We start from the raw sequence: 16,852 nt of genomic DNA, 5'->3' as shown, positions 1-16,852 counted from the left end.
AGGCTGAATAAACTAGGCTTGTACTCGTTAGAGTTTAGAAGAATGAGGGGAGATCTCATTGAGACGTATAAGATGATGAATGGGATGGATAGGATAGAGGTGGAGAGACTCTTCCCGCTCAAAAAAGACAGTAGGACTAGGGGGCACAGCCTCAAGATAAAGGGGAGGCGGTTTAGAACGGAGTTGAGGAGGAACTTCTTCACTCAAAGGGTGGTGAATCTCTGGAATTCTCTGCCCGTTGAAGTGGTGGAGGCTGCCTCGCTAAATATTTTTAAGAAGCGGGTTGATGGGTTCTTGATAAGAGAGGGGATTAAGGGTTATGGGGAGAGGGCGGGAAAGTGGAACTGAGCCACAACAGATCAGCCATGATCTTATTGAATGGCGGGGCAGGCTCGAAGGGCTAGATGGCCTACTCCTGCTCCTATTTCCTATTTCCTATTTCTAAAATGCTGGAGAACCTCAGCAGGTCTGACAGTATCTGTGGATCTAGACTAGAGCAAATGTTGAAACATGCTGGGAAGGGGATGTCAGTCCAGAAACGTGGAATTTTTTTATTTGTCTGGTGAGTGTGTGGAACAGAGTTGGGGACTAGATGTGTGACTCTGGGTGAGGTGGGGGTTTCCTTCACTGCTGCTGTCAGTTCCAACCTCTCCACACTTTTGACCTACCATATATTAAGCTGATCTTTCTCTACACTCTATCTGTAACTGTAACACTAGCGTCTCCTTTCCTTCTTGTCTATGTACTCCATGAATGGTCTGTTTTGCCCATATCGTTGAAACATTGAAATGTTGGCTCTATTCTCTCTGCACAGATACTGTCAAACCTGCTGAGTTTCTCCAGCATTTCTGTTTTTGTCTTAGCTTCCAGCGTCCACAGTATTTTGCCTTTATCTTAGGCATGGTGGCACAATGGTTAACACTTCTGCCACACAGCGTCAGGAACCCAGGTTTGATTCCTGGCTTGGGGCCACTGTCCATGCAGAGTCTACACATTCTCCCCGTGTCTGCGTGGGTTTCCTCCAGGTGCCCCGGTTTCCTCCCACAGTCCGAAAGACGGGCTGGTTAGGTGCATTTGCCATGCTAGGTTCTCCCTCAGTGTATCTGAACAGGTTCTGGAGTGTGGCGACTAGGTGATTTTCACAGTAACTTAATTACAGTGTTAATGGAAGTCTACTTGTGACACTAATAAATAAACAAACAGACATTTAAAGTTAAACTTAAAAAAAAACAGAAAATGCTGGAAAATCTCAGCAAATCTGACAGCGTCTGTGGAGAGAGAATGGAGCCAAAGTTTCGAGACTGGATGACCCTATTATTTTGTTTCAGATTCCAGCATGCAGTACAGTGCTTTTATCTTTTTAAAAAAAATTGTGTGTGTTTCAACTACAAATCCCACAATTCTCGTTCAGAATTTTCCTCCTTCCCACCCCACACTCACATACTGGATCGCGTCAGTTCACGTCGCCCACGTCACTGAATAGTTGGATCGGTTGGGAAGTCGGTGAGTTTTTTTTGTTGGGGGGTGGGGGGAAAGAAAGTGTGCAGGCGGCGGCTGGGAGAGAGCTGGAGCTGTCACTCAGACATCCCAGGGAGCCACGGCGCGAGAGACAGTGTCCGGGCTGGGCCGGACTGCACTGTATTGGACTGGACAAGAGCGGGAAGAGTCAGACTCCACACTTCACACGAAGTCTGCCTGTCCCATCATCAGCCGAGTGAGGCTTCTCCCGCCCCTCTTCTTCCAACACCTCCCCACCTCCCTCCAGGCTTCTTCAACAGGGGATTTGAGGTGGGGGGTGGGGGGGGAGAAAGTGAACAGATTACCTGGGGAAAAGTTAGCTCAGACTTTTCCTTCCCTTCACCGGGCCGGGTGTGGGGAGGGACCACCCCGGGGTTTTATCTTCACCGACATCTGCAGCCCCTGAGCAAAGAAGATGAGTGCCGGCGATATTGTCTACCACGGCTGGCTGAGGAAGTCTCCACCGGAGAAAAAGTTGAGACGTTACGTAAGTTTTTTTTCAAAAAATACACAACTTCGGTATAAATGTGTGCAGATTAAACTGGTTCAGGTTTAAACTCTGTGAATGATGCTGCAAGCCAACCCAATTGTGAAAGTTTCGTGTTTACCTGCGCAAAAATTTAATTTCGCTTTCCCAAACAATGAACGATTGATTATTCCCTTCGGCAGGACAGGACATTTACTGGATGTCTTAGTGCCAGTGTGAAGGGTACTGGCACTAAGACATCCAGTAAATGTGTACAGTAACTGCTGGCACTGCTCCTTGTACACTGCACTCTTGTTTAGTATGCAAACTGGGACTCGTTTGGAATTGCTTACTGGACGTGACAATTTTATTGAAAAGCCGAATTGAACTATTGCCAGCACAGGGCAGTGGAGTGTGCAGTAGTCCATTCCAGAGTTTGCAGATGGGGGGTGGGGGGTCAAAGTTATGGAGTCCACTGTCTCTATAGGAATGTTTTGGCGTTTTATCATTTGAGTGAGGTTAAAGTCACACATGGCTGAGCACAGGGGACAGGTCAGATCGCCGATATGTGCTGAGCAGCGATACTTTTCAAGGGACGGTTTGTGAACTGATGAAACTGTCAAGTTTCCCAGTGTGGGGCACACCCATTAACTTGGCTGCTGCTATGATTACATTTGAGGTAGAATGGGTGTTGGTGTTTTCTAATGCAGGTGCAATGCCAAACGACGTGGAAGGATGAAGTGAGTGCTTTGTAATGGGCGGAAATCCCTTGGGAAGTCACGGGTGCCTTGGCTCCCAGGTGTGGTGTCCTGTCCCCCCCCCCCCCCCCGTTGCTGCAGGTCTGGGGGAGGTTGCAGTATTTTGGCAAGACAATAAAAAAATCTTTTCATCCACCCAGACACTTCTCTTGATTTGAGAAGGATAGGACTAGCCAGACATTGGGAGAAACATCCTTGGATTCAAAATGTATTTTTAAAATAATTTCTGTGGAAATCTGGCAGAGGCTTGTGATAGCCATGAAGATTTTATAACTTTCTCTGCAATCGAACTCTGTTCTCTGTGGTAGCCTAGTTCTCTCATGGAAAGTTGTAATGGCGTTTCATTCCTGGACAACACCTAACTTATTTTGAAAACCTATTGCAAACTTTGTACACTTCACTCAGTCCGCAGGTTTGAAGAGCCGATGAGCTAATTATTTACCTGCAGCTTGAGAAAATAATTTCTAGTTTCGGGACTTTGACCCTTTTAGGTTTTGGATTGGCTGCTCTAGCTCTGGGTAAAATAATTTAAGGTCGTCTTAAAGAAAGACTGCATTTGCATGGCAATCTAAAATTGTTGTGACTTAACACACTGGAAAACCATGAATCTTTGGATATACTTTGGAGATGTACTTGGAAAAGTAGAATCTGTTGGTATTCATTTTCCGCGAGTTTTACTTGGTTTAATCACAGTTTTATGGTGATGACTACATAAGTGAGAAATGGTTTCACCCTCTCAAGTTCAAATTACCGGGTTTGTTTTTATTAAGCCTCTCAAGTTTTCTTCCCACTCCTTCCTGCCAAATTAGTTACTTGCAGGGAATACCCAGAATGGTGGGTGCAGTAAATGTCTTGTTACTGTCAAGACTTTTAAAACTAGTGCCATGCAATTTGTATTTACAGACTATTAAATTGAAGTGTTTGGAAATGAGCATCACTTTCTGCCATTTGGTTTTGCTGGAAAAGAATAAACAAAGTGAAAGGATACATTTTGCAAGATCAGCATCTGTCAGCATTTTCATATGTAATAAGCCTCTTACTGCCCTGGTATTAATCAATATTGATAATCAAAATGTGGATCTGAATGTAACGTGTGCCATTTCCACTTCAGCAAGATCAAGTACTGTATCCCCATTGTAAATTCAAAATATAACATCCCATTCTTAAATTGTTATTTACAATATAAATTACAATACTTTTGAGCCTGTCGAAAGAGCATATAGAAGTTTTTCACCCATTTTGATTGAGATGCTTTATTTGTTCAAGTTCCACTCTTCGTAATGCTAGGGAGAGAAAAGGGTTTGCGTGAAGATTGCATTGCTCTCCCTTGCTTTGGGCTTCCCAACTTGGAGAAGAAATTGCATGAGTTGAGTCATTCACATTTTCAGGCTGCAATAAATCACTTCACAGCCAATGAATTAGTTTTGAAGTACAGGCAAATGCAAAAGACAACTTGTGAACAGCAAGAACCCAAACATCAGCAAGATAAGTAACCACTTAATCTCATCTTGGTGGTGACTAAAGGATAAATGTTGGCTGGGACCTCAGGAGTACTTCCTTGCTCTTAAAATAATGCCACAGGATCTTCCAAGTTTACCTTAAAAGGTGAATAACAGCTTGGTATAAAGGCACATCCAAAAGATAACAGATACCCCAAAGATGTGCTCTTAGGCTGATTGGTTTACCAGATTGACACTATTCTCCCCTGAATCTGGCTAAGTTAGGGGTTCCATTCGTAGACACGCAGGGTAGAATAGGTGTAGGGTGATGCGGCGGCGTGGGCTCGTTGGGCCGAAGGGCCTGTTTCCCATGCTGGGTTGTTCTTTGTCATGTTCATTTGGTAGTGTATTGTAATGTCTGTGTTCATTACGTTCAGAAGCCCCTGGTGCGAGACCTGAATTCTGACTTGGAGTTGATTGCTACCACTGATCTACACTGGCACTTTCATTTTCGTTCGTCAAACCTAATAAGCCAACGTATCTCAACCGATTGCAGCATCACTTTTTCTTCCCTATTTCCCCCCAGCAAGCAGCCACAATTTTTAAAAATTCATTTGTGGGACATGGGCATCATTAGCTGGGCCAGCGTTTATTGCCCATCCCTCGTTTACCTTGAACTGAGTGGCTTGCTAGGCCATTTCACAGAGCAGTTGAAAGTCAGCCACATTGCTGTGACTCTGGAGTCACATGTAGGCTAGATCAGATAAGAACGGCAGATTTCCTTCCCTAGAACAGTAGTGAACAAGATGATGAGTTTTTCAGACAATTGACAGTGGTTTCATGGTCATCAATAGATTCTTAATTCTAGATTTTTTTTTATATTGCATTCAAATTCCACCCTCTGCTGTGGCAGGATTCAAACCTGAGTCCCCAGATCATTTGCTGAGTTTCTCGATTGAGTCTAATGATAGTACCACTAGCAGTGGCCTCCCCCAAATATGCATTTATGTAATGTAGTTCCATGTAATAAAATGGCCCTGTTTCCATGAAAAGATCATCATACAAAATTTGCCACCCAGCTGTTTATGGATGTAAGGGCCCAAAGCTTGGTCAAAAAGGTGGATTTTAACAGCATCTTAAAGGAGGGGGAGAGGTTTGGGGGGGAATTCCTGAACTTAAAAACTATACATCTGAAGCCATTGCCTCCAGTGTTGTCAAAAGAAAATCAGTAATGAGCAAGAGCTAGAGTTGGAGGAATGCATGTAGAGATGGCAACAGTCACAGGTAATGTCTCTTCTATCCATCCATGTAGGGAATGGATTTTACTTATGTACAACAATATCCAGGTAATATGGACCACCTGTAGAAACAAAACAAACTCTACAATATATTTTAAAAATTACCATAGTTATGGAAGAAGAAGAAAGAATGCCATCCCCAGTAGCATGCTAGTCCACATTTATTAGATTGACTGACTGATTAAACCTTAAATTTATCTTGATGGTATTTGAACACACAACCTCTGGATTTTAAGTACCTCCACACTACCATACATGAGAGAAGCATTACTTAGTATTACTTGTACTTGTATTTAGTTAATTTTCAGAAGAAAAGTTGAACTGATACTAGCAGCTCAGGACAAGGATCTTTTGTTTCAGCTTGACCACCTGAAAATAGAAAGAGTCAAGGAGATTTGCCTTTTGAATTGTTAGGAAATGTGGAAAAGGCAACTTATATTTTTTTTCAGCTTGATTGTTTTTACTTAAAAACTGCTGTGAATAGTGAGGAAATAGTGAGCTCAAATAGTTATTCACGTGAACAAACATAATCATGCAGTGGTAAAGTGCCTGAATTTGGAGAGGGGTTGGATCTTGTGAACTAGAGTGAAGGTCAGAGAGACATGGCATTTCCTGTAAATTAAGTGAATATGGAAGGGAAGGAAATGGTGAAGAGAGAATGCAATCCTGGGAGGGCGAATAATTTTTGAGCAGGTTTTTGGGGATGTAGTGGTATTTATTCCACCTACAGTCTTTTATAGACTAAGTATCTTCAAATTTCAAAGTAATAAACCAGTTTACCATTCTTAAAATAAACTGTTGCTCAAATGCATTTAAAATGAATTGGGGAGCTCTAATATTTGAAAAATTGTACAGTTTGAAAAGCACCACGAGAAGACTTCAAGAACTTTCACAGTTATTGTTTGGAGGTCTGGGTTAGGAATCCAGAGCTTTTCTCAAATTCCCTAGAAAATGTCCTTGCGTTTTTAATGTGTCAGATGACTTTGTGATCAATCTTTCTTTTAATAATTTTACAAAATCAACTATAACAGAATGAGTGGATCAGTGATATTAATTGGCCCAAAAATCCACTCATTAACTCTTTAATAAATTGCTAACTCTTTCAGATTGCCTCTTGCTCATTGCTTTTTTCCTGTTACTCGCAACCTCCTTATTCATGTCATTCGTCAAATTGCCAATTCCCACCCTCCTGCTTACTGTCTATTCTGCACATTGCTTCCCTCCCACTTGCTGCCTCTTGCACTCACCACTTTCCTCTCTGACCCTCGTGCTTGCCGTTTCCCCCTCCTGAACCCCTGCTCTTTGAGTGAGGGCTCAGGAGAGGAACAGCAAGAAGGAAGAAAAGAGTGAGGGGCTTCAGGAGGAAAGTTAGAGCAGGGAGTGGGAGAAGTTCTGAGAAAAGTGATAGCTTCAGGATCCAGGAACCCACGGAAGTGAAATTTTGCTGTTTATTCCACCTGATTTATTATGTTAGCCTGGGCTCTCAGCCATTAATTTCCCTTCATGGGGAGTGTAGCAGTTTGCGTGTGGGCTAGAGTAATAGTTAACCTCATTTAACCATCAGGCTGTGCACAGCTGTAATAATCAAGTGTGTCACTTATTGGACTGTTGTGCAGGCAACCTGTTGCACAGGCATACAGCTTGGAGTGAACACGGGTTACAGGGATGCGGAAGGGTGGATGAAGTAATGGAGGAATTTGAGCACTCAGGAAAGAATTTTAAATTGGAACTGTTGCCGCAATGGGTTTGGATGGAGATTGACATGCGTGGGTGATGGGTAAATGGGACTTGATGTGAGCTAGAATATGGATAGCATTGATTTAGAGCTCAAGTTTAATGAAGGTGCAAGGTGGAGACCAGCCATTAGAGTAGTGAAATGATTGAGAATTGACATTGTTGAGTTGAGGTGACGAAGGCATAAGTGAGTAGCAGATGGGCTGAGGCCATGGTACAGATGGACAATATTATGGAGGTGGACATAGGTAGCCTTCATAATGGGGTGTTGTAGGGTCAGAAATCCTGGTCTGTGCCTATAAATGCTGCAAAAATGTATTTAAAAGTTTGTATTCTTAAGAAACCATACCTTGTGAAAGCATGTAAACTTTTCAAATCAAAATTATGAAAACAAGAGTTTGGCAATCTTAGAAAAAATAATAAAGGCTCCTGATTATTCCCAAAGATTTGGGAATCTACTCCAGGCTTTGTAATTGCTTGTAACAATTTTTCTGGTTTCAGAATAGCATTGTGACTTGAACCAATACTGTGTTTCTGTTTGCTTTGATTCCAACAAGGCCATCATGATGTGTATACTTCTTCAGATTCCATTATCATACATGTGTACACTGAAGTGCCTGCTGGCTTTGTAAGGTCTGACCAGGTTTGGAAATAGAGCAATGTGTTGCAGTGTCAAAGGCAATAAGATCAGAGGTGCAAGATGCAGTATTATATTTTAAACTTTTAATTTCCTTTCAATCAATCCCTCCTTAGCCATACCAAACAAATTGGGTAGTTCACCTGCCATTTAATTTTATTTTTTACAGAGCACGAGAGGTATGAAATAACTTTAGGAAAACAGAATAGATACTCAATCTGTCATGGAAGTGGTGGGTGCCTGGTAATCATTATTTGTAGTCTGCAGAATGTGCTGGAAACTCTGAGCAGGTCAGCCAAGATATTCACATGCCTGTCTGCCACTTGCATCTCAGTTCTGAAGAAAGGGCCACATTAGAAGCTTTAGCAGATCTCTCCTTCCCGCAATCTGTGTGTTCCCAATAATGTTGGTTATTATTTCACGTTTCCAGCATTTGCTATATTTTGCTTTCTGTTTTTTTTTACATTTTGTAGCTTGATGATCAAAATGTCAGTGTGGGCTCTGTAAAATCATGATGTAGCAAAAACAAGAGGAAGTTGCTGAAGAGGAAAAGCAAAATTTGCAGCTGGAACATCTTTTAAATGTACGAACACATTCAGATTGAAACTAGATGTGTAATATCCTGCATTGTTCTGTAAGAGGTAGTAGTGTCTGTTGTGGTTCTCTTGACACTGATATCAGCATTATGTTTACTGCTAGGGACAGCCTGATAAAGGGCTTTTAAAACTGATTATACCACTGTCTCTGAGTTTCCCTTCTGTTTTGCTTCTGTTTTATGATCTTTTGGTTTCACTGTCCTTTCCTTTCTAAAAGAGTTTAGAAAGCTACTATGACTACTGCTGTTGTCCCCACCAGTACATAAATCCAAAATGTGACTGGTGACATTTTTCCGAATGCAAAATTGATTTACTAAAGTTGGCAAATAAGGAAAAATAAGTGGAAAATATTGCGAAAGTGCTACAACTGAGGTTATTTTAAAATGTGCATAGGTGTACTTATCGGAGTTGTCTTATTCATTCCGATTAGTCTCACTTAGGTTTTTGCAAAATATACATTTAATGTTGATTGTGCCCTTTAAGGAAAACCTGGACTTAAACCCTGGCCTTCTGTTTTCAGATCATAGGGTTCAAATCTGGTTTACATTGACAAGCTGTATGTTGCCGGCTTCTTGCTATGAGGATTTTGTATGGATTCAGTACTGATCATAGGATTACAGAACAAAACTGTTTCTGGTTTGCTCTAATCAGTATTCTTATTTCAAAATTTCATATGGTGACTGGTGTTACTAATGCAAAACGGGTGACACAGGAGCAATAGTCATGCTCTCCTGCATTTGTTGGGGATGAGTAGAGGGAGCTTGACTTGGGATTGCTTAATGCTGACACTATCTGAAATGTGAGAGTTCTTGATCAGCGCACAAATTTTTTTTTAAATATACGGAGGAGGAATAACACTGAAACATGGATGTTAGAATTTTAGACAATTGCAAGCTGAATTCAAACTTGGTTTAGTATTAGAAGCGAGCATGAGGAATTAGGCATTGATCTTCCTGATTTGATTTTGATTTATTAATGTCATGTGTTAACATACAGTGAAAATTATTGTTTCTTGTGCGCTATGCAGACAAAACATACTGTTCATAGAGAAGGAAACGAGTGAGTGCAGAATGTAGTGATACGTTCATAGCTAGGGTGTAGAGAAAGATCAACTTAATGCAAGGTAAGTTCATTCAAAAGTTTGACCGCAGCAGGGAAGAAGCAGTTCTTGAGTCGGTTGGTACGTGACCTCAGACTTTTATATCTTGGGGTGCTTGGGGTCCTTAGTTATGCTGGCTGCTTTGCTGAGGCGGTGGGAAGTGTAGACGGAGTCAGTGGATGGGAGGCTGGTTTGCATGATGGTTTGGGCTACATTCACGGCCTTTTGTAGTTTCTTGCAGTCTTGGGCAAAGCAGGAGCCATACCAAGCTGTGATACAACCAGAAAGAATGTGTTCTATGGGGCATCTGTAAAAGTTGGTGAGGGTTGTAGCTGATATGCCAAAAGTTCAAAATTAACACTTCAGCTTTGCAAACACTATTACCCCCTTACTTCCTTCCTTGAAATAGGCTTGTCAGTAAAATTTCACTGCATATAGAATGTGTTGTACGTAATAGATTTTGATTTGATTTATTATTGTCACATGTTAACATACAGTGAAAAGTATTGTTTCTTGCATGCTATACAGACAAAGCATACTGTTCATAGAAAAGGAAGTGAGAGAGTGCAGAATGTAGTATTAGAACCATAGCTAGGGTGTAGAGAAAGATCAACTTAATGCAAGGTAGGTCCATTCAAAAGTCTGACTTTTGAGATTGGTCTGTAGGAGTGTCAAAGTATAATCCATTAGGTTTCTGTCTGTTTGAGTCTGTGCTCGATTCAGTTTTTTTCTATATATATTAATTAGAATCTCAAATATTGATTTCTGTATGCAGGGCAGCAGAGTGGTTAACATGCTGTCTCAAAGCTCCAGAGACCCAGGTTTGGATTGGGTCATTGTACGGAGTCTGCACATTCTCCCCATGTCTGTATGGGTTTCCTCCAGGTGCTGCGGTTTCCTCCCAGTCTGAGGGATGTGCAGGTTAGGTGCATTGGCCATACTAAATTCTCTGTGTACCCAAACAGACGCCGGAGTTTGGAGACTTGGGAATGCAATGAAGAGTAACTTCATTGCATTGTTAATGTAAGCTTATTTGTGACGCTAGTAAATAAACATAATAATACTATTTTTCTTTGAATAACTGGCACTGTCTTTTGCAAGTTAGGACCAAGGCTTTGGGGGCGTTGGTGTAAATTTACAGGTGGTCCCCTGAACAGAACGTTGTGGAAATTTCCGGCAACATTTAACTGACTTCCACGTGAAAGTTTGGCGTTGATTTTGCTTGATGTGGACCAGGATGCAGCAATTTTAAATGAAAGAATGAAACAAAAAGTGGCATTTTTTTCCCTGTATTTTGTAGCATCAGTCTTGAAACATCAGAATATCCAGTGCTCATTATCAACTCCAAACCACGCAAGTGTTTAACATGCCATTGCATCAATGCAGGAAATCCCACACAAATTAGTTAAATATTTTATAATCTGATTCACATACTTGTTGCATATTTGTTTAAATCAACACAACTATTCATTTTCACCAACAGTTATGTTTCTGCACTTTTAGATGCCAAGTTAGAAATTAAAGAATATCACACTTTCCTGATTGTGGTTTGGATTTGATTGCCTGTTAAGAAGAGATGCAGAAATGTTTCCTTACCCTCCTTATTTTTGCTTATTAATGTCAGTGCACAGTGTTAGCATAGAACCATATAAAATCTGTGATGCATAGAGGCCATTTGGTTCATCATGAGTGGCCCAGTTGTTAGCATTGCTGCCTCATAGTGCCAGGGACCCATATTTGATTCCAGCCTTGGCTAACTGTCTGTGTGGAGTTTGCATATTCTCCATGGGTTTTTGCTTGGGTTTTCCTCCAGGTGCTCTGGTTTTCTCCCACAGTCCGAAAATGTGCAGGTTAGGTGATTGGCCAAATTGCTCCTTAGTGTCTGAAGAGGTTTGGGGGATTGGCGGGGTAAATGCATGGGGTTACGGTGATAAGGCAGGTAGTGAGCCTGGGTAAGATGCTCTGTCGGAGAGTCAGTGCAGACTTGATGGGCCGAATGGCTTCCTTCTGCATTTTAGGGATTCAATGATTCTATGTTTTTGCCAGCCAGAAAGTTGTCTTTGCAGCCTAATCCCATTTTTCTGTTCTTGCTCCCTAGCTGTATAGGCTATGGTACTTAAAGTGCATATACAAGTATTTTTAAATGCAATGAAGACATCTGCCTCTACTATTTTAAGACAGTGTTCCAGGTCCCCATTAAACTTTGAATAAAAAAAATTCTTTTCAGCCCCCTTTAATTCTTCAACTAAATACTTTAAATCTATGCCCCCTGGTTTTGGCAGGGTAATGGATCATTTCTAATGGTAATAGATTGTTTTTATCCACCCTACCAAGGCTCCGCATAACAGTAGTTGTCTCCGTCAAATCTCCCATCAACATCTTTTGTTCTAAAAAAAAGCAACTTGAGCCAATCTAATCCTTTGTCAGAGCTAAAATCCTCCATTCTTGACAACATGCTTGTAAATCTCCTCTGGTATACTCTCGTGCGATCACATCCTTTCTGTAATGTGATAACCAGAACTTGCTTACTGTTGTTGTGGTGTATCTAGTGTTTCATATAGTTCTACCAGAGTCTTGCTTCTTTTATATTCTCTTTCTCAACCATTAAGGGAAAGGATTCCAAATGCCTTTTTAACAACTTTTATCTCTGCCCTGCTACTTTCAGTGGACTGTGGCCATGCACTCCAAGGGTCCTCAATATTTCCCAGTATCTGTCAGTTATTTTCTTGTCTTTTTGCTGTTCCCTAATGCATTGCATCGCTCCTTTATTTTTCCAGATTCAACTCCACTGGCTACCAGAACAGTTCATTAATATGAAGGAGATTACAGTTGATCCCTTTACAAATGATGCAAACTTTTAAAAGTTTTTGTAAAGCATTCTCAAAACGTCTGTGGAATTTGTAATTGTAATCGTAAGAAATGTAAAAAAAACTGTTTCTGGCTTAGGGGTTGTCACATTCTATAAATTTATTGATATATACCATAAACAGCAATGGACTCAGTACTGAGCCCTGAGGAACAACACTGGAAATAGTCTTCTAGTCACAGAAACAGCTGTCGGCCATTACCCTTAGCTTTTTGTCACTGGACCAGTTTTGAATCAAAATGGCCACTTTCCAGTGAATCCCTTGGGTTCTCACTTTTCTCACCAATTTGTCGTATGGGGGACCTTGTGGATTGCTAAAATCCATTTAGACCACATCATTTGTACCAACTTTATCAACTCTCCTTATTACTCTCCTTATTAATCAAAGTTTGTCAGATAGATATAACGTTCCCTTTGTCGTATCCTATTCTGTATGTTCTTTGAAATCCAGGGGTGCCTAGATTTCAGTCAAACCTTTCACCAATCGGGAATGTATTTGTTCTAAGACTCTTAATCTCCTCCTTGAATACCTCCCATGCTCTGCCACTGATGTACTTTCCGACTTGCTGCTTTCATAACATAAGAAGATAAGAAATAGGAGCAGGAGTAGGCCATCTAGCCCTTTGAGCCTGCCCCGCCATTCAATAAGATCATGGCTGATCTGAAGTGGCTCAGCTCCACTTTCCCGCTTTCTCCCCATAACCCTTAATTCCCTTGCCTACCAAAAACCTATCTACCTGTGTCTTAAATATATTTAGCGAGGTAGCCTCCACCACTCCAACGGGCAGAGAATTCCAGAGATTCACCACCCTTTGAGTGAAGAAGTTCCTCCTCAACTCTGTTCTAAACTGCTTCCCCCCTCATCTTGAGGCTGTGCCCTCTAGTCCTGCTGTCCTTTCTGAGCGGGAAGAATCTCTCTACCTCTACCCTATCCATCCCCTTCATTATCTTATACGTCTCTATAAGATCCCCCCTCATCCTTCTAAACTCCAACGAGTACAGACCCGGTCTATTCAGCCTCTCTTCATAGTCCAACTCCCTCATCTCTGGTATCAGCCTAGTGAACCTCCTCTGCACTCCCTCCAAGGCCAAAATATCCTTGTGCAAGTGCGGCGACCAAAACCGCACACAGTACTCCAACTGCAGCCTCACCAGTGCCTTGTACAGTTGCAGCAAGACCTCCCTGCTTTTATATTCTATCCTCCTCGCTATAAAGGCCAGCATCCCATTCGCCTTCTTGATCACCTGCAGACTGGGTTTTTGCAACTCATGCACAAGGACCCCCAGGTCCCTCTGCACCATAGCACGCTGCAGCTTTTCGCCCTTTAAATAGTAATCCCTCCTACTATTATTCCTGCCAAAGTGGATAACCTCACACTTGCTAACATTGTACTCCATCTGCCAGGTCCTCGCCCACTCGCTCAGCCTATCCAGATCCCTCTGCAGACTTTCCACACCCTCCGCACAATTTGCTTTTCCACTTATCTTCGTGTTATCAGCAAATTTTAACACCCTACACTCAGCCCCCTCCTCCAGATCATCTATATAAATGGTAAATAGTTGAGGCCCCAGCACCGATCCCTGCGGCACTCCACTAGTCACCAACCACCAATCAGAATAGCAACATTTCAGTCTAATGTTGCCAAGTCACACAGTAAACATGGTCACACAGTGGCTTAGTAAAATTGTCATTTTCCCAATTCAAAACCTTGTTGACTCCTGGTCTATTTTATCTTTATTCATAGCTGCGAAATCTAACTAAATTGTGCTTTCTACCTCTGATATTAATCCTTTTCACACCTCTACCACTAGCTCAGCTTAATTTTCGAAAACAAAGCCCAGAATTGTCCCATTCTTTGTTATCCTTGTGCTGAAAGAGTTCTCCTCGATACTCTTTAATTCTCTACCCCCTATACATGGATGTAATCCCAGTTAATATTGGGGTAGTTGAAATCTCCACTATAGTGCCTGCTGTTTCTGAACCTTCTGAATTTCCCTTCATAATTTGTTGTTCTCTCTCTGAGGGTCTATAGACACTCCCAGCAGTGTGATTGCCTGCTTTTGTTCCTCTGGTCAACTCATATGGCTATATTTGGTGATCCTTCTATCATATCATCCCTCCTCACAGCTGTGACTGTGTCTTTAACCAACATTGTGACCCCTCCCAACTTCTTTGTATATTAACCTCTCCATCTCGCCTGAAAACACTATAACCAGGAATGTTGAGCCGCCATCCCTCCTTTTCTTTAAGCTACATTTCAGTAATAGTTGTGATATCATTCACTAAATGTCTATTTATTGCCCTCAGCTCATCTGCATTATTCACTTGGCTCCTTACATTTAAATATATATCATTAATGGTGGTTTTTGTAATAATCTTACACTAATCACTGAACAACTTTTTTTTTTCCTTGACCTTCCATATTTGCTTACATATTCTCTGCCTCCTGTTTCCAGCTTTGCTTCTCTTCCTTCTGAATTTATGCATAGGTTCTGACTCACCTTTCAAGGTGGTTAAAAACTGCCAAGACAATACCAGCAAATCGACCTGCCATGATTTTGGACCCAGTCCTGTGGAGTTGTAACCACTTCGGATGGTACAGGTCCCACCTCCCACAGATCTGGGCTTAACACCCCAGAAACATAAAGTTCTCCTTAATACACCATCCCTCCAGCCATGCATTTAGCTGCACCATCCCCGGATTTCTGTGCATTGCATGTGGAATAATTTGGAGACTCCTACCTTTGAGGTCCTACTGTTTAATTTCTTTCTTTTGCTCCCGGAAATATACATTCAGGACCTCATCTCTTTCTCTGTCTTATTTAATTGGTACAGCTACGGACCACGCTCTCTGGCTGTTCATCCTTCCCTCTTCCTGCTGTTCATGCAGCTCTTAGCCTTGTAAATGCACAGCAATAACTCCAGCTGTGGCTCAAGCTCTGAAATCTGGATATTGAGCTTCTTCAACTAATGACAATTCCTGTACATATAGTTGTTGCAACCTGGAGTTCCCAGATAGCACAGGATATGTATCTGATGGTCCTGCTATGTGCCTATTTCTTAGACTACTAGCTAAACTTACCAGCAATAAAACTTGAGGTTCACTTAGACATAAGCCTGATTAAAACTTCTGAACTTAAGTTAATGGGTCACAAACTCAATTTCTTGGTTTAACCTTTTTAACTTCAAGAAAAAAGAGATACTACTCACCTGCTTTCTCCCTGCCTTCCTGGAGTGTTACTACTTGGTTTTTAGTTTCTCTGCTGCTGTTCAGGTCCAAGCTTTGATAATGGCTCTGTCATTGAAAATTCATCTTAAGTACCTGTTGCTCCTGTAGGTGGCAGTGTGATTGGTATTTTCAATGTTAAAAGTATTATTCTGACACAATAGTTGCATATTCATAGTGAGTATATTGTCCTACTCTTATCGGCCTTTGGGTTCCTGCAAATTTATCAGGCCTTTCTCGAATTTATTTTCATCAGTTTTTTTTGGTAACTGAATGTCTGATGTTCAAAGTAAAGGTTTAAACATAAAAAGTCAAGTTAGATAATATGTAACCACCATTAAGTTTATCAATTGAATTGTTTGTTATGCCTTTTTATGTCTTCGTTGAAGGATTTAATTGAAAGCCTTAGACTTTCTCAAAAGCCTGTGTTTAAACTTCATACTTTTGCCTACACCTGACAATGTCATCACCTGCATGTTGATGACACCCAATACTGAAGCTTTCGCTTTGGGTCCAGTTACAAACTTAATTCAGTAGTCGCTGACTCCATCCATCTCCCTGCTTGCTGTTTGAGGCTGAATCAAACTGTTTCCAACTTTAGCATCATTTTGACCTGAGATGAAGCGAAGCACATCACCAATACTGCCTATTTTTATCTCCTTAATGTTGGCCACTGTGCTGTACCTCAGCTCATCTGTTGCTGAAATCCTCGCTCTTTTTTTCTCTTTGTTTCTTCTAGTCACTTCAACTATACCGGTGAATGCTTTGCCAGCCTGCCACATTCTGCCCACCCCTTAAATTTGATGTAGTCCGAAACTCCACTGCTCATCCTAACTCGCTGTCTGGCCTAACTCATCAAGTCCTGTTCATCTATCACTCCTAATCTGTGTTGACTGCTGGTTAAGCAACACCTCAAGTTTAAAATTGTCAACATTGTTTTGACATTCTAACCTCCCTTGGCCACTCCATAATTTTCTTCGACCGTACAAACCTCCAGGAGGACCATGTTCCTCCAATTTTAGCTTCTTGAGCAACTGGGTTTTAATCAAAGCGCAATTGGTGGTTGTGCCTCAAGCTGCCAAGGCCCTGACCTCTGGAATTCACTTTCTAAACCACTCTGCCTCTGTTTGCCTCATTTCTCCCCTTAAGATGCTTCTTAAAACCTACCTTAGGCCAAGCTTAGGAACGAGCATCTTTTTCAGTTCAGCCACTAA

General features: G+C 41.5%; 1 protein-coding gene across 5 annotated transcripts in view; it reads left to right on the top strand.

Moving 5' to 3' along the window:
- Positions 1-1,483: 1,483 nt before the first annotated feature.
- gab1 (GRB2-associated binding protein 1) overlaps positions 1,484-16,852 on the top strand; it is a 198,203-nt gene continuing 182,834 nt past the window's right edge. For 2 of the 5 annotated variants that reach the window (XM_080193956.1, XM_080193938.1), the window contains exon 1: positions 1,491-2,005. In XM_080193956.1, the coding sequence (XP_080050082.1) occupies positions 1,934-2,005 (72 nt within the window). In that variant the 5' untranslated portion in view covers positions 1,491-1,933. Of the gene's footprint in view, positions 2,006-16,852 lie in introns of all 5 variants that reach the window. The other 3 variants (XM_080193964.1, XM_080193946.1, XM_080193973.1) reach the window with 2 other exon arrangements.

This window comes from Carcharhinus amblyrhynchos, chromosome 1 (genome assembly GCF_965287045.1).
Source record: "Carcharhinus amblyrhynchos chromosome 1, sCarAmb.v2.hapA, whole genome shotgun sequence".
NCBI classification, from domain to species: domain Eukaryota; kingdom Metazoa; phylum Chordata; class Chondrichthyes; order Carcharhiniformes; family Carcharhinidae; genus Carcharhinus; species Carcharhinus amblyrhynchos.
Note: the sequence above shows the minus strand (reverse complement) of the source record. Positions and strands in the feature narration are given on the sequence as shown.